We start from the raw sequence: 24,996 nt of genomic DNA on the forward strand, positions 1-24,996 counted from the left end.
CACAATGCCCGCCCACCGCGAACAAACACACAATCGGACAAATCTAGAGAGAGAAAGAGAAGAGTGACTGAGAGACTGAGAGACTGAGAGGAGTCTGAGAAAGCAAACCAGAGGCAGCCATTAGCTTATCTTCTACCTCCTTCAACCTCCAGCTCTCAATCTCTCCATCAAAACCCTAGAAAAAATGGACGCCAATCGCCAAATCCCAGAAAACCCAGAATCCAAATCGCCTGAGGAACAAAACCCACTTGCCATTGTGCCTTCCGCCGCCGGGCTTTCTCCCTTCGCTACCGCCTCCCTCTCACTTTCTCTCTCTACAATTCTCCCCACCCACTTCTTCCAACAACCCAAGGTTTCCACCTTGTTTTCTTCCCAGCCCACCAAGGTCAAGGTCCCCACGCAGGCCTCGTCCCTGACCCACCTCTCTCTCTCCACCGCCAATGTAACTCCGCCCAGGCTCTCCTTCAAGTCCACCATCGCCGCCAACCCCCTGCAGAGTCCTCTTTCTCTGGGTCCGCGCCGTCCCCTCGACCCCTCCAATGGGGCCGCAATCCGTCGAGCTTCCATCGTCTGGTTCCGCAACGATTTACGCGTCCACGACAACGAGTGCCTCAACTCGGCCAACAACGAGTCCGTATCGGTCTTGCCCGTCTACTGCTTCGATCCGAGGGACTACGGAAAATCCTCTTCTGGGTTCGATAAGACCGGCCCGTACCGGGCGACGTTCTTGGTCGAATCGGTGGCGGACCTCCGGAAGAATCTCCAGGCGAGAGGGTCCGATCTGGTAGTCAGAATCGGGAAGCCCGAGACTGTTTTGGTGGAGCTGGCGAAGGCGATAGGCGCTGACGCCATTTATGCGCACAGAGAGGTTTCGCGCGACGAAGTTAAGGAGGAGGAGAAGATCGAGGCGGCAATGAAGGAGGAGAATGTGGAGGTTAAGTACTTTTGGGGAAGCACTCTGTACCACGCGGAGGATTTGCCGTTTAAGTTGGAGGATATGCCGACGAAATACGGCGATTTCAGAGAGAAGGTGAAGGGATTGGAGGTGAGGAAGACGATTGAAGCTTTGGATCAGATGAAGGGTCTGCCTTCTCGCGGCGACGTGGAGCCCGGTGATGTTCCAACATTGATGGATTTGGGGCTTAATCCGTCTGCTACTACGTCTCAGGTATGTGTTTTCGGTTTCGGATCTTTTGTATGAATTTATGTTTAAGTTCATCAATTAGTTTTCTTGAAATGTGATTAGAGATGGTTGTGTTTGACAATTTATGATGTCAGAGATTGTGAACTGAGTAGAAATGAGCAACCTTTCTTAGCGGGACAGTGGAAATGATGAACAAGTTTGGTATGAAAAGATTGAGCCTGAGTTGTTTCTAGCAAACGGTTGAATGAGGGATTGGTTGAGAAATGAGTGTGAAGAGAGTAGTATCGAACAAACCTGTCATAGTTCGATAATGCTCCTCCTTTTCGAACAAGTCTGTCATAGTTTTAACCTTTTAAGTATGAGTTTGAGATTTTTAGTTTAGAATCCTTAGATATGATTATGTTTTGAGAGTGTATGATGTCGAGGTTGCAAGTTAATTAGAAATGAGCAATCTTTCGCAGCAGGACAATGGCAGTGATGAACAATTTTATGGAACTATAAAGCCTTTCGTGGGATCTTAGTATGGAAAGATTAAGCTAGAGTTATTTCTAGCAATCGTTGTACAAGGGAACGAATAAAAAAAGAAATTTTTCGGTTTTAGGCCTGAAAAGAGTAGTATCGATCAAATTTGTCAAAAACTTATCTTTTTCGGCTCTTGCTTCTTCTGTAAATTTGTATAGCTTGGGCCTTGAACGGTTGTGAATGGGACAGTTGTCTTGTCAGCTCAAAATGGTTTCAAAGAACAAACATATCGCCATTTATTGGAAACTTTTAGTTTCGGATTTCATTATTTCTAATAGAGTTATTTGACATGTCCCTAAAGAAAGTGACAATATTTTCATCCATTGTCTTGTAGGATGGAAGGCCTGCTGCCATTGCTTCCGTGGTGGGAGGGGAGACTGAAGCCCTAGAAAGGCTCAAAAAGTATGCTGCTGAGTGCCAAGCACAGCCACCCAAGGCGAGCAAAGATGGAAAGCATGATAGCATCTATGGTGCCAACTTTTCGTGCAAAGTCTCTCCATGGTTGGTCTTGGGATGCCTCTCTCCTCGCAGTATGTTTGATGAGCTAAAGAAAACTTCTAGCAGGTGTGCGAATGCCTTCCTTTTGAATGATGTTATAGTTTCTAAAATTTATATTCGACATTTACTCTACTCACTACTAAATGAAATTTTACGATTGATAGAACTATTTCTGCTTCCTCAAACCGCAATGATGACGGTGGCAGTGGAATGAACTGGTTGATGTTTGAGTTACTTTGGAGGGATTTCTTCAGGTAAATAGACAGACCATGAAAGCTCAAATCACATGAAAACTATTATTTCATCTTGTCTTCCATATCTGCAAATCTACCGTCACCTGATTGGCTCTTACACATTCTGTATGCAGATTTGTGACTTGCAGTTCCACAAAGAAACAGCTCAACGCTGCTCCAGCCACCGCATGTACGGGTGCCCTTGCTTAAGAACTTAAAATTGGACGACGAAATGGTGAGATATGGTGTATTTTCATCTCGTTGTAAGTTTCCAAGATGTAGCAGTTAGATGTTTGTAATAGGGTTCGTGTGAAAGAGCTATTCCTTGTTGAAACTTTGTTTTCATTACCAAATAAGATGGTTGAGAATGTGAAGATTTGCCTCCCTCATTCTTCATATGTTGTCTTGGGAATAACAGATATCCTCTACTTGTGCTTTTGTACTCATCGACCGATGTCGGTCGGCAACTGTAAAACTCAAAGCCTCATTCGATAATTATTTTGTTTTTAGTTATTGAGTTTTTTACTCTTGTGCTTGAGATACGAGGAAAGTTTATGAGGAAAATGGAGGGATGAAGAAGGGTGATGCAGTAGGGGAAGAATATAAACAGGAAATTAGTTAATAACCAGATAAGATGAGATTCATAGAATTCAACAATTAGTCGAAAAGCGAAATCAATGGTATGTACGAAATTCAAACGTGGGATTACTTTGGAATAATTGGAAGATGAAATTGTATATGGTGTGGGAAATTGTGTACTAGAAAATATGGAAAGGAGGTTTGATAAGAATCAGATCTGGTGGAATGGACAGACAGGACAACTAGTAGTTATATAGAATCCGCCGAATCTTTTGTGTGAGAATTTTGGTAATCCGTGAATCATGTTTATTCATCGTACATCGTACGGTTAAAAATTATTTTGAATTTTTTATTTAAAATTAAACACAAACAATACCTGACAAAACTAATCCCACAATGTACGACGAACAGACACTATTCACGGATCTCCAGAATTTTCGTAGAGAGAATCTCTTGGAGTTAGGATATCCATAATCCGTATAGATTGACATCTTAGGAGACGTCACCAAGACAGACTAGACATTTATCTTATCTTAATAGTATATAGTTGGCGGGTATAGACATGATTTAAACCGGTTTTCATTTATCTTATCTTCATCACAATATACAGTCAGCAAGACTAGGTCATCATATGATTTTCTTTTTGTTCAAATCTTCTAATCACTTTTCTTCACCCTAATATGCTGATAAAGATACCACAACAATATATATTTTGTGATAATATTTTGGAAGGCGAAGGTGGTCATAGATAGTTTTGCCTGGGCGATAGCCTACTTAAAATTCAAATAATAATATTTCGTAAAACAATCAGGCAAACATGTCAAAGCAATCAAATATTTGACTATTATTATTATTTCTCAAAGGGTTAGTTTGGTATTACTGTGCTTTGAAAAAAATTGATTCTGCTATCTGTGAGAATAAGCTCATTTTTATTGTTTCACGTTTTCAGCTTTCTTTTCATCCAAAACTGTGAAAATAAGTTGTTTTTAAGTGTTTACCAAACACCTTTTTGAACTCAGTTTTTTTTATACCACTTTTTATAAAAGCACATTAGTACCAAACCAGTACTAATTCACATGAAGTCAAAATAAATTAAAGGTGTTGCAAACTTGCTATCTCAACACTATTTTTTACCTTCCACATACTCCTCACAATTTTTGTCCGTTTGATCAAATAAATTGAAGATGATCAAATGATAAAAAATAAAAAAGATGTGTGTGGATAACATCATCCTAAACTAAAAAAAACTAAGTTGGAAACACAAAATTAGTGTTTGCACTCAAAATATACCCATTTTTACTTATTTGGGCAATTTGGGTAAAATATGGCATTTGAAGGATTAATATGCAAGAAATCTAATTTGGAAAGATATTTGGCTACAAGTGAAGGGGTTTGGCACTATAATATTGTTTCTCCCATTTGTTTGGGTGGTGGAGGTTTGCCAAGAGAATTGTTTAATCAAGATAAGTGCATGCTTTTCCATGCAAGTGGGTGGAAAGACACCATGCATGCTTTCGGGCAAGAATGTGTGATGAGAGAAGCCAACTAGCCAACTTGCTTATTTTAAATGTTAGTTTATTACAAGTGGGAAAACATGTGATGAAAGCATGTGGTGGAAATGCAAGTTCTCCTTTTAATATTATTTCTCCATGCAAGTTGGCAAGTAAAATACAAGCTGCCCAAGCAATGGAATACAAACTGCCCAAGTTTCTTTCGGGCAGGTGCAATGTCCTCAGCAGGAGGGTTTCGTCCGGACCTCTATATAAAGAAGTAGATGGAGAATGATTATAGACACTCAAAACAACCAATCAAAACTCTACTCAAATTAGCTCATCGGCTTCCTTGTAGACATTTATTTTTAGCCAAGCATCCTTTACTTTTCTTGTTTATTAGCTCTGCTACTCACTTGTAGTATCGATCCAATTTGTAGCTTTTATGTACTCATTTCCAATCATATAAATTACAAGCAATCTGCAATATTAGTCACTTTCCTCTGTCATTTATATCTCCAAGCAACCTTGTCATTTACATATTGTTCCATCTCTCCATATAAGTAAAGTCCTTATTTTTAAGGCAAACAAAGAACCTTAATTTGAGTAACTCCCACTCAATGGCACAATCTCTTGGTTCGAAGTCAAACTCAGGCGCAACCTCAATCATTCAAATCCCGTTTACTAGCGGCATCTAGTAGTGGCACGCCCGCACCCCACCAATCTCGTATGTGAGCAAATCCCCGGCATGCCCACAAGGCACCATGGCAGATATAGGGAGCGAACAATTAGCATGAATTTTATAAGAACCCTGCCCAAAACGACATCATTTTGGGTTTGGGCTGCATTTTTTTTCAATTCAAACATCCATGTCGCCTAAACGCCTGAGGCTATAAAGCGTAGGCGTCTGAGCCAATGCAATTCTCAATTTTCTCACTGAAAAGAAATGACCGGACTTCAGTAAATACATGTCTCGTGTATAATTAAATAGGGATTGAGCGAGGACTGTCACTGACGAGGGCTAAGCTTGCGAGCCGAGCCAACCAGAAAGAAGAAGTCGATCATCAGCACTCTGTGTCGGGTCTTCCATTGATCCTTCAGCTTTATCCTCACGGCTTTCTTCACCTCTTTATGTCCATTGCAGCACACTTTGTCTCTTTACCAATAGTCTTTACAAGAGCATAGTCCTTCCCTGAAATGGTGAAACCGGTTGCAATCTCTGATCACGATTTCCCGACCAAACTCCTCAGAAATCATCTTCATGGCATCATGACAATCACGGCATATCCTCAGGTTTTTAACAATTCGAATTGGTGTGCCTGTACTTGTCTTCAAAAAGCAGAATGCAATTGCCAATTTTTCGCTATGGTATGCCAAAGCCAACTCCTTTCCTTCCTCATCTAGTTCAAGTAACGCCTCACTTGTATTTCCTACAAAGCCTTTCATTCTCAACCTATTCATAATCTCGTCAAGCATCATGTATATCTCTCGAGTTTCTGGATGCGAATCATCACACGCGAAAAACTCATGAAGAACACCTCCTACCTCAACCAAACTACAACCGGGGACTTTCTTGACCTCTTTTACCTCCATGAGATCTCTCACACGCCTTACTTCACTCCATTTACCCATCTTTGCGTACACATTTGACAAAAGTACATATGCACCACTATTCGTGGGATCCAACTGAATTAGATTCTTCAGTGCAATCTCACTCATTTCGATGTCCCTATGCATCCTAGAGCCACTGAGCAGAGCCCCCCATACAAGAACATCAGGCTCCATTGGCATGGACTGCACCACCTTCAGTGCCTCTCGAACGAGACCAGCTTTTCCATACAGGTCAACAATACAACCAAAGTGCTGGATCAAAGGCTTAATACCAAACTCCTCATCCATCCTCCTAAAGTACTCCTTCCCTTCACTCACCAAACCTCCATGTACACAAGCACAAAGAACACCCACAAACGTCACAGCATTAGGCCTCACGCCGAGCTTTATCATTTCAGAAAATAATTCAAGGCATTCTGTAGCATGTCCGTGCATGGCCAGTCCTGAAATCATTGAACTCCATGCCATCACATCCTTGTAAGGACCCATATTATCAAAAACAACTTTTGCTTTCTCAATACTTCCACATTTGGCATACATGTCCACCATTGCAGTTCCTAAGACAACATCAATTTGCATCCCCGATTTGTCAATATAAGCATGAACCCATTTTCCATGCTCAAGCGCACCCAACCGTCCGCAAGCCAATAGCACGCTCGACATGGTAAACTCATTAGGCCTCACGCCACCAGCATCCACCTTTTGCATCTCACGAAACAAGGCAAGTGCGTCCTTATAGGCACCACACACAACGTACCCCTTTATCATACAACTCCAAGAGATCACATTTCTCTCAGGCATTTTATCGAACACCTCTCTCGCATCACCAATCAATCCCGCTTTCGAATAGGCATTCATAATCGAATTCCAAGACGGTAAGTCCGGTTGCGTAATTTCATCAAACACTTGACGGGCAAGCGTCAAACTCCCACAGGACGAGTACATATGTATGAGAGAAGTGCGGACAAACGGGTCGTCAGTGAACCCGAAGAGAAAAACTTGGGCGTGGATTTGTTTTCCGGGCCGGATGTGAGGGAGGGAATGGCAGGACTGGAGGAGGAAAGGGAAGGTGCGGTCGTCCGGTTCGACTCCGTGTAAGCGCATGCGGAGGAAGACGGACAGTGGGGAAGGATGGGATAGGACTGTGGATTGGACATGGGCTCGGATAAGGGTGTTCCAAACGAAGGATTCGGGGGTTGGATGGGAAAGATGGAGGGTTGGGTGCGTGGAGGATATCAGCTTTGTCTTTGTGCAGGCTCGCATTTCTTCTTCCGCTGCATAGCGGGAAACAATTCAAACCGTTTTAGGGGTTGGCATTCCAGGCTGATCCTTTTCCTGGAGATCCTAGGATCCCGTGATCTCATCGTTGATCATATATTTTCGTTAGATACTATTCATATTTAATTTTAAATCTTAAATTTTAAAATGATTTATAACCGCACGATATACGATGAACGTGTGAGATCACGGAATCCCTAGGATCCTTAGGAAAAGATCCGGCGAGGATCCTTTCCTGGCATTCCACTCTCTCCTCTCCTTTTTTTTTTTTCTATATATTTATTTTTTATATCCAAGCTGAAATTAAATTAATTTACCCACCCGTGTCAGTTTTGAGTACATGTACTTTTTTGTTGAAGGTTGTTCGAATTTTTTCTGAGATTATGACGTAGCTAGGTTACTTTAGCACCATGATGTCTAGTACTAAGTGAAATTCAAACTTTGATGCATATATTAAAGCACTTTGATCAACTAACTAGGCTAATGGATTACTTCAACATCGTGCCGCCTGTTACTAAGTGAAATTCAGAAGTTACTCGGCTAAGCTCAATTGTATGTAGGGTAATTCTTTAAAGATTTTGATCTTATTTATTAACATGATCAGTTATTTAAAGTATATAACGATGCTTCAGAGTTTCGGTTTTGGGTTTCAAGTATCGAAATATTTGATGCTAAAAGTATTGGAAACTGTTATTAACACTCCAAAAATCTCATTCTACACTCCTCATAAGCGTATTTTTCTTTCTAATTATAAAAAATTTGAAATGCCAAATAAAATTTTTAGAATGCTAATAACAATTCCCAAAGTAAAAACCTAATTTTGTGAATTAATAAATCCATCGAGGTTAAAAACCTAAAGTCTAAGCTCTTGATTAGCTTTAACTCCCCGTATTCTCTAACGCATCCCTTCTCCGATGCAGGCCTGCAACTCGGAACTAAATATCCGGAGATTAACAAGTATCGATGGCACAGTTGCCTTCGCATGTGCGAAGAGGAAAGGGACGGTGAAGTTCAACGAAGGCGAAAATTTTCGAGGATCTTGTGAATTATATGCCGTAGATAAAATAAATCCGCCATAATCCCTCGAAGGAATACGCACTGCACCAGGCACATGGATAACATAATAACCAGATTCTAAATTCCAAACCGATGTCTCAAAAGAAGCTTTAATTTCCATAGGAGGTATCAATCACGAAAAAAGCTGAAACAGAAGTTGATAGATAATGCCACAACTAAGCTCAACCGGTAATGCCACAAAACAGGAGACAAAGCTTTTAGTCTTCCTCCTCACCCTCGTTCTCGGCAATGTTGAAGTATCTCAATTCATAAACATTGCGGTCCTTGTTGGATGCAATCACGCGAAGCCAATCCCTCACGTTGTGCTTCTTCAAGTACTTCTTCGTCAAGTACTTAAGATACCTGAGATACGAGCGTTACAAAGGTTACACACAAACGAAAACAGAAGACAATTACTGCTCAACAATCGACAGAAATATCCTCTTTTTTTTTCAAATGAAACCATTACTCGTCAAGATTTAAGAATTTCACACACTTTGTGCTGAACTTCAACTAACATTCATAAAAATGCAAACTATAACTCCGAGTTATGGAGACAATAAACGACTGAAAACTATGCGCAAAGCACCCGGCATCAAAGCATTACACACATTCAAAGTGATATGACGATTATAAGTTATACACAAAGCATGACAAATGAAAGATAACCAGCCTAACAACACCAATACCACATCAAGTTTCTAATCGTAATTAATACTAATTAAACTGCAAAATCCTACATAATTAAAGGAGCTCAGCTTATGGGGGTGTAGTCAAACTAAGATTTTAAAGGATTTTAAAAGTGATGGATTTGATAGGATTTAAGACTCCTACAAAATTCATATGGATTTTAAAGAATTTGAATGGATTGTGGTGGAAGGATTTGAAATCCTAAATATCCAAATTTTTTTAAATGAAACCATTACTCGTCAAGATTTAAGAATTTCAGTGCTGAACTTCAACTAATATTCATAAAAATGCAATGCAACTATAACTCCGAGTTATGGAGACAATAAACGACTGAAAACTATGAGCAAAGCACCCGGCATCAAAGCAGTACACGCATTCAAAGTGATATGAAGATTATAAGTTATACACAAAGCATGACAAACGAAAGATAACCAGCCTAACAACAGCAATACCACATTATTAAGTTTCTAATCGTAATTAATACTAATTAAACTGCAAAATCCTACATAATTAAAGGAGCTCAGCTCTGCAAAATTCAGATCTGCAAATGGAAATGGAAAGTGTGTTGGTACCTTTTGGAGAAGTTGGAGTCGGAGGTGACGGTTATCTTGTTCTTCTCACGAGAGACGGTGACGGAGTCGCCGAGAGCACCGGCCTTGCCGCCGACCTTGATGCGCTCCTGAAGGAACTTCTCCAGTGAGGCGATGTCCATGATCTTATCCTCCACCGGCTTCGCGCAGTCTATCACGAATGAAGCTCCCTTCTTCTTCCCTCCCTTCGTCCCTGCTGCCGCCCCACGACTCATCTTCGTCTCTCTCTCTCTCTCTCTCTCTCTCTCGCTGCCCGCTTCTGCGTGGGTGTGTGGGAGCTGCGTCTGTTAGGATTAGCTCTCAGTTGGATAAAAGAGTGCTAGGGTTTTGGATTCGCGGGTTTTTATTTTATCTTTCAGGTACGGGCCCAAAGGCCCAGAGCTAACTGCAAACACGTCTAAGCCTGCCTAACCCAACCCACTCATTTCTAAGTCGAATGAAACTAATTAGGCTCGTTTGGATGTACTTTTAAAATTACTGAAAGTGTTTTTAGAGAAAATATTTTTTAGATTTCAAAAGCACTTTAAGTGATTTCTACAAAAAGCATCAATTATGTACTTCTTCCAAGAAGCACTTTAAGTGTTTTTCCAAGATTTATTTATATTTTTACTAAGGATTGATTCTAAAAACTTTTTCACCATAAACGTTTTCAGTTATTTTAAAAGTATATCCAAATGAGAAGGATTGAGATTTTGAAATTGTATCAATTTATTTCTTTTGAAATTTGGACTGTTTGTTGTCTTTTTTTTTTTTTGGAGTATAACTTGATGACAAGGCATTTGTGGGACTTGTTAGTACGCTAATCTTCAAGCCAAACTTGTACCACAACGTTTCATATTCTTAAATCGCACAAACCGAACTCATTCCTGCTAGTAATCAAAGAGCTCCAAATTATCCTAAACATTATTGATGTCTTCAAATTGCAAGTGTGGCTTTCCATTGTCCCAAACAAAATCTATAAATTGATTTGATTTCTTAACTTCAAGTACAATTTGAGAAAAGATAGAACCCCATGTTCTATTATGGCAACCATCCTAAATCAAATGAATGAATTATCTGTACTTTTCTAGACGTCATGATGACCGCATATATTAATAATACTATGCTACATATTTTAAATTCTTTTGACACGTGTTTTTAATTTTTCACGTAACATCATACAATTGAGTTGAAATATCGTTGCCTTGACATCTCCTTTTAAATGTTTAATGATGCAAGTCATTTATAAAATAAAATGAATTAGCTCACGTTGTCGTTTTAGTGGAACGTTTCTCATTCCACGTTTCGTTTCTTGTCGGATTGCTACCGAATTTACCATCCACGGTGTCGTTTCGGTACCTGAGCAACTGAATTTGATTGGGAAAAGCGGGAGCGGAACTGAGAGATGGAGGGAGAGCCGTGCGACGTCGTGCCCTGCTCCTCCGTCACCGTCGATTCGATCCTCCGCATCGGAACGGTAGTCCCAACCACTTCCGAACCCGAATGTTAACCAATCTACCCCAATTGTTATTTCTCCCAATTCCTTCCTTCTAAAATCCCATTAATTTCAGGCCGGTGCAATTTGGGGCTTGTGTGCCGGTCCCCACGATGCTCGTAAACAAGGTAAGTTTCCGAACTTTTCAATTTCCTTTTCTCAAAAATGGCAAATTAATTTTGGGTTTTTTCACACTGTATCTTTTTCCGGCGGATTTAGGCTTGGCCGGAGCAGCTCAGGTGGCTTTTGTGGTACAGATTATTTCGTGAAAAAATATGTTTTCTTTGTGTTCTTAGTAAAATTTCCTGAGTGATACATTTGTTTTGGTTCGGTGAGCAGGCGAGGTCGGCTGGAACGTTTGGAGTTCAGTATGGTAAAGCTCATATGTATCACTTATGCTCCTTGTTTTTGTTTTGTTTTTCTGTTTGTTATGTTCTGAGCGGCACTGGGTTGAAGGACTTGTTGTTGGAATTTGTACTCTTACTCACTGCGGGCTTCAACGATATCGGGGAAAGAGCGATTGGGTTAGTGAGTATAGCCGTTGACATTGTCTTCGAATTCGTGTAATCGGTGTTTTAGGAAGTCAATTTGTAAAATTCTAGCATTGTTTCTTTGTAATGTAAATCCCTGCTGAAAATTTGCTTTTAGAATGTTCATAGGTTAATTGGTTACTCGTTCAAGGAAAGCGCTTGTTAGTGATTTCCGCTATGTAATCCAATTTGCATTGCTCAAAAGCACTTGCACTCCAGTTCTATATTGTGTCCGGGACACACCATTGCTGCTGCATTAATGTATTTCCCGGCAACGCCAGTTCACCAGCTAGCTGGCTGGATATTGGATTCGTTTTGATGTCATTTTATACTTAATACTTGCAAAGGTTGCACATGATAATTTGTCTAGATTGGTGGTGCACCGGATTTTGTATCTTCGTTGAGTCTCTAAATACTCAAGCTTGAAATGTTAATTCTTTAAGCTAAAGGACATGACAAGCAATTTAAACTCTCCAGTCTCATGAAATGGCAGCTTACATTTTTTTGTATGATTGTATTTTTATCGCATTGCATATCTACAGCAGGACAATAGTAACCTTAAGAATAATGTGATGTGGAAAAGCATGATGGCCTGCTAAAAGAATTATGTTTTCCCCCCTTCTGGCAGGTGAATGGTGTGGTTGCTGGTGCAGTAGCAGGGGGAGCTATTGCCGCTATGACACGAAGCTGGACGCAGGTGATTCCTATGGCTTGTCTGGTTTCTGCCTTCAAAGTTGCCACTGACTACGCTAGAGCAGTTTGAAACTTTGAAATGCCTCTTGGTGGAAAACTGTGTGGGAGAGGGAGCGCAGAGCAAGGTTGTTCTCTTTCCCTGCATCTTGTACTTCTTCCCTCCCCTTGGAGCCATTTGTCTGTATCACTAGCATTAGTTTTGACTGAGCAAAGAAATGTGTTCTGTTATGTCTAAAGTTTCTATGAACCAACCGACTGTTTCTTTTGTATGCCTTTCATTTATTTTTCCATGTACATGAGTAGAGCGGATAATAAAGATTCAGTTTTGTTGCAGATGTTCCTTTTAATATACACCTAACTGAGAATGAAAGCCTTTCAACTGATACACCCCTTCAGTCTTTGAATTCTGGGTGAAACCAAACCAGGTGAGCATTATACAATACGCTGATACCCTGCTTCTCAGAACCAAAAAACTAAAAAGAACCAAAACACACACAGAATCGGCAAATCTCTGTTTATGATTAGTCAACTTAGGCTTTACTGCAATACTATAGAGCTTTTATCTTTGTTTTTCTTTTAGTCTATTTGTGATTGCATAAAAGTCGGAGTTTCTACTCTGCGTAGGTTCGTACTGTCTCAAAACCAAGTATATAACATAACTATTTACAGTTGAACATTGCGTTTTTCTTGCATCGTTGATTTTGTTTAAGTTGACTTTGATACGGTTCTTGATTGATATGTAAGGATTAACAGTAAGCAGATTGTATAGGTTGTAGTTTGGTAGTTAGGAACCGATGGGAGGGCCTAGGCTAAATATTAGGTGACAATCTTCTACCTGTTAACCTAATTTTGTGAAGAAACCATGAGAAGTTCGTCGCTGCTTGAATGAATACGCGGTCAAGTGGTTAGGTGGTGATAATATTTTGGAGTGCTATTTCTGGTGTGGGGGTTATGGGGTTGTTCAATCAGGAATGTAGGGTGAACCGTCAAGTAGTAAGATTGAAAGCAAATTGGCTGCGGCACATGTCGGAAGACACTACGGTACGAGTTAGCGGTACGGTATATTGCGTTTTGGTCTTGATTTATTGCTCAATCCCGTCCGGTCTAGATTACTTTTTCAGTATGTCAGCGATATGTAGAGAAGGGAAATTGGAACAGTCACAAATTATCACTTGAGTTTAGGGGCTCCTGGCGCGTTAACGGGTTAACCTCTTACAAAATTTCAGGAGGTGTAACCTATACTCTTCCCAGGCATTCGAATTTTGGGTTGGTTCAAACGTCCGAATTGGGTCCATTGGAGGTGTAGCTCTAATAGAGAAGCCTAAAGCCGTAAACTAAAACCTCAGAGCATCTTTAATGGTATATGTGTACGTAAATGCCAATGGGTACTATATATTTTTTGTCGGCCCGAGAGCTCTCTAATGTGAAACTTCGGGAGCTAATCGGTTAAAATTAAAGTTCAGAGTGAAAACTGGCAGTTATTTACAAGTTTGGGGAGAAATTGGCATATACCTCAAAAATCAATCATGTGCGCACAAAGAAAATAAATGAGATCTCAAATTTACACCTCCTCAACTGTATTAAAACTCAGATTTTCATCTTTTGAAAATGTAAATATGGATAAAATGTGGATTTTACGTCTCAATATTATGTCTCCTAATTAGAGATGCTCTAAATTACGATGATTTTGGTTCTTTCCATAAGGCGGCGAGGCCCAAAATGAACCAGGTAAACAACAACAGATAAAGTAAAAGGTCTGAGCAAAATGAGAGCCGCAACCCAAGATATAACGGATGACACACACAAGGTTAGGCTCGAAGGTTGGAAAAACAAATAACAAAAAAAAAAAAGAGTAAATTACATTTTACCATCTTAGGTTTGATGTCTATTGCAACATCATACAACATCTTTAAAAAATTTCACTTTCATACCTCACGTACTATTTTATTTTAATATAGTGCATTCGTTACATTTTCCTTTTATTGGTCTGTTAAAAGTTGACTTAACTGTCACATTTGTGCCACGTGGTTGCCAAATTTGTGTCACGTAGCAAAAAATAATTTTTTATGCATTTAAAAATAATAATTCACCCTATTTAAAAAAATAAAAAAATAAAAACTTGAATCCCCAAAACCCCACCCCTCTTCCCCCTCCCGAGCCTCCCAACTTCATGTCCTTCTTTCTCCATCACCACCACCCATGTAATACCCTAAAAAATTTAAATATATGAATATGTGGGGAAAAATCGAAAATATTCGATTTATGGTTATGAAAAATTGAATTGAGAAATTTTAAAGTTTTGTTTCTGGGATTTATTATAATTTACGGTGAAAATTTTATCTATAAGTGGAAAAGACGAAAATGCCCTAGTTGACTAAATGTAATTTTACGAGGACGTATTTTATCCTCATGTAAATTAAATTAATTCCTGATAAATTTGGATAGAACTTGGTTCTACGAGCATGTAGGCTCAAACCGTTCGTGAAACGGAGTTATAACGAAGAAGTTATTAACGTTTAAAGTTAAGGATAGTTTTGTAATTTGACCCTCCATTTCTAGAAAGCTCCTGCAAAATCTAGAGTTGAGACCATTTAGATTATGCCACGTGTGTGGCTAGGATGGAAAGAAAATAAGAGAAAGGAGGATAGGGAGAAGGAAGAGAAAAAAAGAAAAACCTGCCCAATCAGAAGAAGGGAAAAGAGATAAATGAAGGGAAGAGGGCATCCAATGGGGAAGAGAAAAGGAAGTGAGGGAACCAACCAGAAGAGAGGAAAATGAGGGAAAAGAGGGAAGGAAAAGGCAGTCAACCCTTCAAACCCGTCCCTGACCCGGTTTCTACATCGATTTTCCAACACCATCTCCGGCGTTTCTCTGATGATTCAAAGCGCAGGGCCACTTGGAAACAACTTAGCATCAATCTATCCCCCATATTCACCCACAAATCAAGGACATTAGCCCCGATTTCATGAGAATCGCACAGGTGGGTGCGAGAGAACTTTGCTGGCGATCCACTGTATATGAAACGTTTACCTTCGATCACCACCACATTTAGCATCCTCTTGAGCCCAGTAACAAAGCCCAAACAAGTTTGGGGGCGGCAGAGTTGTTTTGGAGTAGAATCAAGAACACCAAAATCAAGGATTTCCGGTGGGTTTAGGGGAAATTGGAGCTTTTCCCGGCTAAATTGACCTTGGTCACATGTATGAAACTTGCTCCACTAATTAAGATCTATATTTCTATAAAATTTGGTAATTTTTTGAAATAGTTGAATTTTCCGGCGAGTCGGGACGGCCGACCGCCACCTGCGGCAACGTGTGGCCAGTGGGCCGCCGATGCTATTTTATGCTAAACTAATATCTTGATCTCAGATTTGACACCCGTAGTAAGTGATTTGATTATTGTGAACCTAGTTTTATTAAGGTGCATTACTTGATTATTATTTGAATTGACGATTCGACCGTTGGATTGTCACCAAACTTTAATGCATTATAGAACTTAATATTTGAGGATATTAGGAAATGACATATCAGAAATCTGACGTATGGATATTTCCGAATTGGATTTCTAAGTTTGTAAAATAAATTGTTGACCGCCACCTAATCTTAGTAATTGGCGGAGATCCGACCGTTGGATCGCAATGAGAATTTAGTATATCATTCTATAAGCATAATGCGGACCTTAGGAAGTTACAGATCCGAAATTCGATGGGCGGATCTTCCAGATCGAATTACAGATACTAATTCGAGAGTTAACTTTTGGTCAACATGACTCGTAACATTCTGAATATTAAATTTAGTACTATCGGATACTAAGTGAATTCTTGTGGGCCTACATTGGTTAGAGAGTGACTCGAATTTATGTGATGCGGTTATTACCTTGATTTCTTACATCAATATCGAATTTATGTGATATGGTTATTACCTTGATTTCTTATATAAATGTGATTTTCTTATATATATTTATCCATGAAATGATCGAATTTGATTTATGGTGGTTAATAGAGTATTAATTAACCATGATTTTATTTTGGTCCTATTACCGTGAATAGTTTTTGTATAAAATTTATGGGGTGTTATAGTACCCATTTTGTGTGATTCGATTGTAAAAACTAATGTTGAATATTTCCATTACTAGAATATTTTTAGAAATGGATAAAAGAATGAATGGTGAACTACAAGGGGTTTGATCCCACTCAAGGGTACGTAGGCAGTCTAACAGTGGTTAGATGCAACCCTAGATAATCGAGAATTAATCTTTTATTGAGAAGTTGTTTTAATAGAAGAAATTTGGAGATTAAATTGATAATTTAATCGTATGTTTTGATAATTAAAATAGGGATATAGTTTTGTGAGGAATTAAGGAATTGAAGCAAAGAATCATGATTAATGGTAGTAAATTAAACAAGAGTTTAAAATTGGGCCTATCATCAGAATTATTTCCCAAAAATAAGTATTTTAGGGGCGGGGCGTTACAACCCATCTTATACAACAACCATGTCAATCCTCCCCTCCCACTGGAGCAAGCACCTTCATCTCCTTCATCCTTACAACCACACTCGTTCATCCCTAATCCTCATCCCATACCACCCCACCCCTAGGGCGTCGTCTCTCTACTGCCGGATGAGAATACAATCTTCCTCTATCGCCGCCGATTTCTATAGCAAGGCATGGTGTGATTGGCGAAGGGACTCGAGCTTGGCGAGAAAACCATCACCGGATTCGGAGGTTTCTGGGTTGTTCAACGCATCTGGGCCGTTAACTGGTTGTCGAGTTCCAAATCTATGGATCGCTCAGGGTAGGGTAAGGTGGGGGGGTTACGGGGAAGGTGGGTGCGGGGTGGGATGATGGGGTTTGGGTTACGGGAAGGGGTCAGGGATGACGATAAGTAATGGAGAAAAGGGAAGGTGGGTGTGAGTTGCAAAGGAGAGAAGAATGGGTAGGGTTGCAGAGGAGAGAAGAGTAGGTGAGGTTGCAGATGATAAAAAAGGTCGTACCCAGTGCACAAGGCTCCCGCTTTACGCAGGGTCTGGGAGAGGTGAATGTCGGCTAGCCTTACCCCCATTTATGGAGAGGCTGCTCCCAAGTCTCGAACCCGAGACCTACCGCTCATGGGCGAATGCACTTGCCATCACACCAAGAGGAGAAAGGGAGAAAAAGGGTGGGGGTGAAGAGGAGAAAGGGCTCAGGGAAGGAAGATGGTTTTTTTGTTTTTTATTTTATTTTATTTTTATAAAGAGGGTAAATTATTATAATATTTTAAATGCATAAAAATTATTTTGTTGCCACGTGGCACAAATTTGGCAATTACGTCAGCTTTTAATGGACCAATGGATGGAACATGTAACGGAGGTATTATATTGAAATAAAATAATACATGAGTTATGAAAGTGAATTTTTTTTAAGATATTGTATGAGGTTGCAATAGACCTTAAACCTGAGGTGATAAAGTGTAATTGACCTAAAAAAAAAGGAACTGTTATTAACACTTCAAAAATCTCATTCTACACTCATCACAAGTGTATTTTTCTTTCTAATTATAGAAAGTTTGGAAGGCCAATGAGATTTTTGGAGTGCTAATAATAATTTCCTAAAAAAAAAAAACCCTAAAAGTAAAGTTTTGAAGGTGGTAAGAGGTGAAAAATTAAATGAGGGTACCCTACAAAGTAGAAATGGACCAAATGGTAGATGTACGTATTTACTTGGTGCAGACCAACTACATCAAATGACTTTAGAATCTTTGGTGCTTGGTTGGTGACAAATAAATAGATAGCTATCAAACCACAAAACTCATCACCTAAACGATGAGTAAATGGAAATATGGAAATCTGGGAATTAATTTTTATGATATGACCACAAATCTGTTCGAATCACTTATGCTCAGAAATGTTTTGTGCTTTTGTCAAAAGCACTTATATTAGAAGCATTTAATAATTTCTATTGCAAATGCAAGGGCTTTTTCTACAGAAAAACACATATATGGCTTGTAAACGTTTTTAAAATTTTCTACAACGTTTTACAAAAACGCTTTTAATTGACAGTATTTTTTTTTTCTTTTCACAAATAATGCTATACATACACTAATGCTTATTTGGCCTCACTTTTTAAGGAGATAAATGAAGACAAATTTCTTTTGAGTCCAAATGAAGGAATATTTTTTTAAGCGAACCAGTCCTTGACATTATTTTTTTACATAATTTTTTACACAAGTTTTTTAGAGCTCATTTCGTAATGTGTTTAAAAGATCTGAACTGTCTGTTTTCTAAAAACATTTTCATACATTATCTTTGCAAAAAATTAGACAATGTACAATGATCTTTTGGGTGGTTAAACAGCATGGTGAAACATGAGATGTCTCATGTTAAAAAAAACACAGATAAGAACCAATCCGACAAACCCTATGCTGAGCTAAGCACGTACATCACATTTTACTATAACATTAACGCACGAAGCATCTTTACTATATTCTTCTATATTAAAAAGCTTTCGGAAAAGAAATCACATTTCCAGATAACTACCCACCGTCACTCTCTCTCTCTCTCTCTCTATTTCTCTCTCTCTCTCATCATCTGTTTCGGAGTCTCCACTTTATTCGCCATCTTCTTTCAGAATCTCTTTCCCTTTTGGCTAATATTATAATTTATGACATTGCCGTTCACCAACCTTCTCTTTTTCCAAATTGTCATCGTCACTAGCTTTAGATCCGCAGTTGCAGAAAAAACATGGGATGGGATCCATTTGATCTCTGAGTCGTTTTCTTTTCTTTAAATTTTCTCTCTTGCGTGAACATGGAGGGAGAGTATCAAGAAGTAAGTATATATATACATGCATATATACACGCAGATATACATACATACATACATATATATATGTTTGCTTGAATTATACAATGTTGATATATATGCACATGTTTTTATACACACATACATACATATATATATATAGTGTTTTGTCTGATGGGGGTAAATATATGTTTGAATGAGAGAAGGTTTACATAAGGAATTCAAGAGGAGTGCAGCTTTTTACTTGCAGATGGTTGCCCTTTTCCTCTCCAAAGGCCCTTGTGTTCCTTTGCCATGGTACTCTTCTTCTCTTTCTCTCTCTCTCCTTTCTTTTGTTCTTTTCAAACTCGGGTTTCGAGCGAATACACCGTTCTAGTCAACTTGACTATATCTTTAACCATGCCCAAATCAGCATCCTTGTTTGATGGGGCATGTGTGGATATTAATTGGTGCTCATTAATGGAGTTGCAGGGTATGGCATGGAGTGCAGCGGTTTCATGAGAGGTAATGAATATCATCTTAAATGACTCATCTTCCTCATTTTTCATTCCTTCTTTCTTCTTTCTTAATCTCCATTACCATTACTTCTTTAATTAATCTGGCATTTTAACTTTTAATTAACTCACAATATATACAAATAGAATAAATCGACAATTAATTTCTTTCCTTCATAAATTTTATTAACAGGTGACGCTAAAGAGATCGTTTACTTAGATTATATTTTGTAGATAAAATAATAGACAATTCATGGTTAAATTTTTTGTAAATCATTAAAAAAAATTATTCACTACATTTTCCTTCTAAATATTGGTAGTGTTAAGACGGTAATTTCCCGTAAAAGGCAAGACTCCACTTTATGAGGATCGAGAAAACGTCTATAATACATAGTTTTACTTTTTTAATGGTAATAAGTTTTAGGGTAACTTTCACCTTTCTCCATCTCCACCTTTTTCTGCATAAGAAGTAAATCTAGTGGATGCAAAGCAAAACCAAAATTAGGCAAACCAATTCACTAGCTAAAAAGTTTCAAGCCAACCGATGGACTTCCTTTTTGTGCGAGGAAAGTGATTTTTGCTTTTTTTTTTTCTTCCGATACACTTGTTTTAATTTTCTAGCTTATTAAATTGATAAACAAACAAATCAAGAAGAATTAACACTCGATGTAAATGTAAAATAAAAGTGTGAAAATCACTACCTTCTGCTGCGAAAAGAAATATGTTTAGCAGGTCATGTTATCAAATAAAAAAGTAGATGATAATCTTCTGGGAAACAGGTGAATGTAAATCCAATTGCACCTCTATTCCTACTCTGCATTTGTTTACATGGCATTGGCACCTTGCGATTCAGAAAGGGGATAGGAATTAGAAAAAAAAAAAACAAAGTGCGGACAAGCTTAAATCATTGCCGAACATTGCACTGTCCCTTTTATGTCCTATCCCACCCAGCGCTGGATTATTTGGGGCGCTATAATCCCATTCGCATTCCCAATGCCTACCGCACTGTGCGACTGCTGACCTTATCATTTATCCCATCTTTCTGAGTTTCTGGTTTTTGTTTTTTTGTGTTTTTTTTTTTGTTTATGTTCAATTATTTGGGACACAACGTGGGTTTCTTTCAGTCCATAAATATATACACACACACGAAGGCACTATCTTACTTCGCATATTATGAACAGTGGAGCGAGTTACCTGTTAAGCTGTTCATACGTGTGTGTGTATTCTGTCTATTTTATAATTAGCACAACGAAAAGTACTTACACGCACCCGCTACATGCAACGTCTCAATCACATATATTTCAAGTACTATTCACATGAATATACATCCTCGAGAGAGACGATGTATGTAACGGGTTCCGAGTATTTATGCATGCAAGTTTTTCTGGGTTTGACTTCATGTCTTTAGGGTTTATGTCTTTCCTGACATATTGTATTTTTCTTGTTTATCAATAAATTCTCCTCAAAATCTCTTCTCATGATAGCAATGTTGGAGTGGGACGGACTTTGAAGCTAAATTTACAAATAAATAAATAAAAATAAAAATATTCTATTTGAAAATGATAATAATTTAAGCAATTATCATGTGAAGTATGGATTTACTTTTAAAATTATTTTGTGGGGCCATCATTGACGGCAAGCTTCTTTCGAGATCCTAAACTGCCCCATCATTGAAATTGAAATTGTTTGGTTTGGTTTGGTTTGGATTTGGATTTGGTTGGCAAACGAATTTTCTGCTGTAGGGTCTCTAGGTGTGGCAAAACTGAATGATTTTTAATTACTTTTTGTTTCTAGGGTTAACTATTAATTGACAAATTAATTCGATCTGCTATCGTTTTTTACATAGAGTGTGGAATCCGCCTAGCTAACGCGGGATATGCCGTGTTCGGAATTGACTACGAGGGCCACGGACGTTCGAGAGGGGCCAGATGTTACATCAAGAAGTTCAAAAACATAGTCAACGATTGCGATGAATTTTTCAAGTCGATTTGTGGTACGTATCCAATTGAATTACAAAATCCTTTAGTGTGACGATACAAAGTAATTTTAGTTTTTAACCAATGCAATTTTAAAATGGTATCGCAGCCGAGGAAGAATACCGAGACAAGTGTAGGTTTTTGTATGGAGAATCCATGGGAGGGGCAGTTTCTCTACTGCTTCACAAGAAGGATCCCACATTTTGGAATGGAGCTGTTCTTGTTGCACCCATGTGTAAGGTAACAGTAACACATATTACATTTACATTTAGTTAAATTGTGTGTAAGTTTTGCTCGGCTAATCCGACCACCGAACCTTTATGTATAGTTCTACTCGCTTAATCTCGCTTTTTCTTCAAAAAACTAAAAAAATAATAAAACAAAAACAAACGATTTGGGTGTAAGTTGGAGTTTGGTTTTGTTGGTGAAGCTTGGTTTACCAAATTAAACTGATCGTTAATTCCATACAATGTTTTGGTAGATATCAGAAAAGGTCAAGCCACACCCGCTGGTGATCAATGTATTAACCAGAGTGGAGGAGATTATTCCCAAATGGAAGATAGTACCCACCAAAGATGTCATTGACTCCGCCTTCAAAGACCCTGTAAAGCGTGAAGAGGTAACAACTAAATTTATCTTAAATTTTGACAAAAATACATTTTTAGTCCCTGTAGCTTTCGCAAAGTTCCACTTCGTTGTATTGTACTTTTATAGTTTACAAATTGTACCAATCCGAAGACGTCCCATGTACAAGTCCGTCAAATTTACTTAACAGAAGTTAAACAATTTTCTCGAATTTGTGCAATTTGCAAAACTAGATGCAGGAACGAAAGTCAAACTTGTGCGAAAGCTTCAGGAACTAAATAGCCTCAAATTTGTAACGTTTTTTTTTTCCTCAAAATTTTAGATGGGATGGGATCGAATGTAAATGTTTAAATGGTGTCTCTTTCAGATAAGGAGCAACAAACTGATATATCAAGACAAGCCGAGGCTGAAAACAGCACTGGAAATGCTGAGAACTAGCATGAGCCTTGAAGACACTTTGCATGAGGTTTTTTTCTTGCTTCCATGTTATTCAATATGTTTTCGACGAAGTGATATTCTATTCTAAATTAAAGAATTCGATCTTGGGTGCAAGATGGTCGATACACTTTCCTAGGCAACTAATATTAGACTGATAATTTGGGCAGGTGAGACTACCATTCTTTGTGTTGCATGGGGAGGCAGATACTGTTACAGACCCAGAAGTAAGCAGAGCACTGTATGAGAAAGCCAGCAGCACAGACAAGACCATAAAATTGTACCCCGGAATGTGGCATGGTCTAACGTCGGGAGAGCCAGATGGGAACGTTGAAATCGTCTTTGCAGACATCATAACTTGGCTCGAGAAGCACACAAGTGACGACAACTCCGTCGTGGTGCAACCAATCCACACGTTTAGGAATGCCATTCTGAAAATGAACGGCACGGCATCACCACCACCCCCGCCACCAATAAACAAGCAGCGACCGCGGACACCATCGTATTTTTGCGGGTTGAAGGGGCGCAGATTGCTACATCACTCGGCAATGTAGCCCTTGCTCTTAAATTTTCCTCTGGATGAGAAATGTTATGAATAATGAACTGAAGCGTCACAAAAGGGAAGCATTGGAAATAAGCGTTGCCGTTTTTATTCATGTAACACAATATATGTGGTATTTCCATAGAAATGTTTCATGGTCCTCTATAATAATTCATCTCCAAATATCGGACACCCTCACTAATGAATATCGTATTTTTAGAAGAAAAATGATGTTCACACCTCTGTTTGTAACCTAATACGGTTTTCCCTAAAGCGAGTTCGCCACCAAACGTAGCAGAACAATCTGCTAAAAATTCTCTCCTGTAATACATTTACCTCTCTAACCCAGGGGCTTTTGGAGCAAACAACTGATACAAGCATCTTAGCTAGAACGTTGATATATACCTGTTGACCCTAGAAATTACAAAGCCTACGTGGCGCGCAGGCCGAGTATATTCTAAGCTAACTACGTCCTTCGGTGATTGCGGGGCGTGCCAACTCGTCGGCCAAGCCTCGGCCGACGAGTAAATTTGATGATGCTGCGTTGGGTCGCGCTACTGACTTCTGCGTCTTGCGATTGCGACCGAGAAAGGAACACGTCTCGGCCTCTTGGGTTCTCGAGCCTGAAGACAAGGCTGCTATTTCTTACAAAGTTCACGAACCGAATTCGGCTTGCAATGTGCCGAATGTAATAACTGTGACACCTCACCTCGCCGAGAAGGCTAATGAGATGACCTCGACCAACAAGGATTCGAAAACCCTTCTCGACCGAGACTTGGATAGGTAATCGACCGTTCTCGCCGCAGTGCTGTTGATGCCAACGGAAGGTACTGCGAGACCGACCGATTCTACGGTGACAGAGCTATCTATGCCGACTTAAGATATCACCGGTTGCTTCCACAGTGCTGTTGATGCCAACGGAAGATGTGTCAGCGAAAAAGGAAAAGAAAAAGATCTCAAGTTGTGAGAGTTTGCGCAGGGCAATTTTGTGTTGATTTGCAGGGGCTTTTCCTGATGCACAACGTCCCCTATTTATAGTACTGAACTTTGAGTCCGAGTTTAAATCCTACTCGGACTAGGTTTCCCTCTCCGGATCACCTCGACCAGTCCTACATCTACTAGGACTATGAACCTAGTCCTTAGCTAAGCTGGATTAGTTTCCTGGATATCCGATCCCGTCGAGACTCCCCATTGCACTAGGATTCGTCCTAACCGCCCTAGGTTTGGACTCCCACGGGTTGACCGATCCATGGTCCTTTTGCCGCCCGGCCTCCTGGGCCGAGAGTGATCCTACCCTCGGCCCAAACTATTATTTTGGGCCCAAACATTGCCCCCTCGCTTTTGAGGTCCTCGGCCTGAAACCTTCGGCCGAGTTTCGGCCTTGAAGAAGCGAATCTACCACTCAGGATCCTAATACCCGAGTTCCAAGGCGCATTTATTGAGCACGATCGCACGATCTTGATCCTGCTAACCCACTCGCCACGTGGCGTCCTCTAACATGGCCAATCCCCCATAATGACGTCTAAGGCGTGCGGCAGCCTGAACCGTCTTGCCATCATGACCACTATCTCAATCCGCGAGCCACTACCTCAGTCCGTGAGCCCACTTGTCATCGTGCGGGCGTCGAACCGTCTTTCGTCATTAATTTCGCCGTCACACGCAATCATGCGCCCCCAAAACCCTAAAACCTTCGGTCTTCTCAACCGCATTTCCCAAATGTTCATCATGATCAACAATTCCTTCGGTCGATTTTGCCCTTTGTTTTGAATTTCGAACGATTGCTCTTCCCCCTATAACTC

General features: G+C 39.6%; 5 protein-coding genes across 15 annotated transcripts; 3 read left to right on the forward strand and 2 right to left on the reverse strand.

Moving 5' to 3' along the window:
• LOC126589740 (blue-light photoreceptor PHR2-like) lies at window positions 1-2,910 on the forward strand. The gene is made up of 4 exons (XM_050255128.1): window positions 1-1,168; window positions 2,001-2,230; window positions 2,329-2,418; window positions 2,532-2,910. Exons 1-4 carry the CDS (start codon window positions 185-187, stop codon window positions 2,605-2,607), a joined length of 1,380 nt encoding a protein of 459 aa, XP_050111085.1. The 5' UTR covers window positions 1-184; the 3' UTR covers window positions 2,608-2,910.
• A 2,330-nt stretch (window positions 2,911-5,240) lies between these two features.
• On the reverse strand, window positions 5,241-7,570 carry LOC126590728 (pentatricopeptide repeat-containing protein At3g62890). The gene has a single exon (XM_050256224.1). The coding sequence runs from the start codon at window positions 7,338-7,340 to the stop codon at window positions 5,625-5,627; it is 1,716 nt and encodes a 571-aa protein (XP_050112181.1). The 5' UTR covers window positions 7,341-7,570; the 3' UTR covers window positions 5,241-5,624.
• A 901-nt stretch (window positions 7,571-8,471) lies between these two features.
• On the reverse strand, window positions 8,472-10,003 carry LOC126590729 (60S ribosomal protein L22-2-like). The gene is made up of 2 exons (XM_050256225.1): window positions 9,674-10,003; window positions 8,472-8,774 (listed from the first exon to the last, which is right to left on the reverse strand). Exons 1-2 carry the CDS (start codon window positions 9,904-9,906, stop codon window positions 8,630-8,632), a joined length of 378 nt encoding a protein of 125 aa, XP_050112182.1. The 5' UTR covers window positions 9,907-10,003; the 3' UTR covers window positions 8,472-8,629.
• Window positions 10,004-10,908: 905 nt separating this feature from the next.
• LOC126588330 (outer envelope pore protein 16-4, chloroplastic-like) lies at window positions 10,909-13,064 on the forward strand. Of its 10 annotated transcripts, none has more exons than XR_007611414.1 (7): window positions 10,909-11,147; window positions 11,242-11,293; window positions 11,385-11,416; window positions 11,505-11,538; window positions 11,622-11,693; window positions 12,324-12,513; window positions 12,712-13,064. XR_007611414.1 is itself a non-coding variant. In XM_050253404.1 (6 exons), the coding sequence occupies exons 1-6, from the start codon at window positions 11,076-11,078 to the stop codon at window positions 12,437-12,439; spliced, it is 378 nt and encodes a 125-aa protein (XP_050109361.1). In that variant the 5' UTR covers window positions 10,909-11,075; the 3' UTR covers window positions 12,440-12,657. The 10 variants fall into 10 exon arrangements, 7 of the variants coding, with proteins under 7 accessions (XP_050109361.1, XP_050109359.1, XP_050109363.1 ...); XR_007611413.1 differs by having other exon boundaries at window positions 12,723-13,064; XR_007611412.1 differs by having other exon boundaries at window positions 11,505-11,693; window positions 12,723-13,064.
• A 5,823-nt stretch (window positions 13,065-18,887) lies between these two features.
• Window positions 18,888-23,425, forward strand: LOC126589273 (caffeoylshikimate esterase-like). Of its 2 annotated transcripts, XM_050254525.1 has the most exons (8): window positions 18,888-19,193; window positions 19,373-19,463; window positions 19,638-19,670; window positions 21,507-21,653; window positions 21,746-21,876; window positions 22,118-22,255; window positions 22,589-22,687; window positions 22,827-23,425. In XM_050254525.1, the coding sequence occupies exons 1-8, from the start codon at window positions 19,173-19,175 to the stop codon at window positions 23,208-23,210; spliced, it is 1,044 nt and encodes a 347-aa protein (XP_050110482.1). In that variant the 5' UTR covers window positions 18,888-19,172; the 3' UTR covers window positions 23,211-23,425. The 2 variants fall into 2 exon arrangements, with proteins under 2 accessions (XP_050110482.1, XP_050110483.1); XM_050254526.1 differs by lacking the exons at window positions 18,888-19,193; window positions 19,373-19,463; window positions 19,638-19,670 and adding an exon at window positions 19,746-20,439.
• The last annotated feature ends 1,571 nt before the right edge of the window (window positions 23,426-24,996 follow it).

Source organism: Malus sylvestris, chromosome 11 (assembly GCF_916048215.2).
Source record: "Malus sylvestris chromosome 11, drMalSylv7.2, whole genome shotgun sequence".
NCBI classification, from domain to species: domain Eukaryota; kingdom Viridiplantae; phylum Streptophyta; class Magnoliopsida; order Rosales; family Rosaceae; genus Malus; species Malus sylvestris.

What these genes read in the sequence shown, in the direction of transcription:
- LOC126589740 (XM_050255128.1), top strand. Translation starts at nt 185, where the DNA reads ATGGACGCCAATCGCCAAATCCCAGAAAACCCAGAATCCAAATCGCCT. An exon ending in CGTCTGCTACTACGTCTCAG is followed by an intron (nt 1,169 to 2,000) that starts GTATGTGTTTTC and finishes ATTGTCTTGTAG; the next exon opens with GATGGAAGGCCTGCTGCCAT. An exon ending in CTAAAGAAAACTTCTAGCAG is followed by an intron (nt 2,231 to 2,328) that starts GTGTGCGAATGC and finishes TACGATTGATAG; the next exon opens with AACTATTTCTGCTTCCTCAA.
- LOC126590728 (XM_050256224.1), bottom strand. Translation starts at nt 7,340, where the DNA reads ATGCGAGCCTGCACAAAGACAAAGCTGATATCCTCCACGCACCCAACC.
- LOC126590729 (XM_050256225.1), bottom strand. Translation starts at nt 9,906, where the DNA reads ATGAGTCGTGGGGCGGCAGCAGGGACGAAGGGAGGGAAGAAGAAGGGA. An exon ending in GACTCCAACTTCTCCAAAAG is followed by an intron (nt 8,775 to 9,673) that starts GTACCAACACAC and finishes CTCGTATCTCAG; the next exon opens with GTATCTTAAGTACTTGACGA.
- LOC126588330 (XM_050253402.1), top strand. Translation starts at nt 11,076, where the DNA reads ATGGAGGGAGAGCCGTGCGACGTCGTGCCCTGCTCCTCCGTCACCGTC. An exon ending in CCACGATGCTCGTAAACAAG is followed by an intron (nt 11,294 to 11,384) that starts GTAAGTTTCCGA and finishes CGGCGGATTTAG; the next exon opens with GCTTGGCCGGAGCAGCTCAG. An exon ending in GGGAAAGAGCGATTGGGTTA is followed by an intron (nt 11,694 to 12,323) that starts GTGAGTATAGCC and finishes CCCTTCTGGCAG; the next exon opens with GTGAATGGTGTGGTTGCTGG.
- LOC126589273 (XM_050254525.1), top strand. Translation starts at nt 19,173, where the DNA reads ATGGAGGGAGAGTATCAAGAA. An exon ending in TGGAGGGAGAGTATCAAGAA is followed by an intron (nt 19,194 to 19,372) that starts GTAAGTATATAT and finishes GAATGAGAGAAG; the next exon opens with GTTTACATAAGGAATTCAAG. An exon ending in TTGAAGACACTTTGCATGAG is followed by an intron (nt 22,688 to 22,826) that starts GTTTTTTTCTTG and finishes TAATTTGGGCAG; the next exon opens with GTGAGACTACCATTCTTTGT.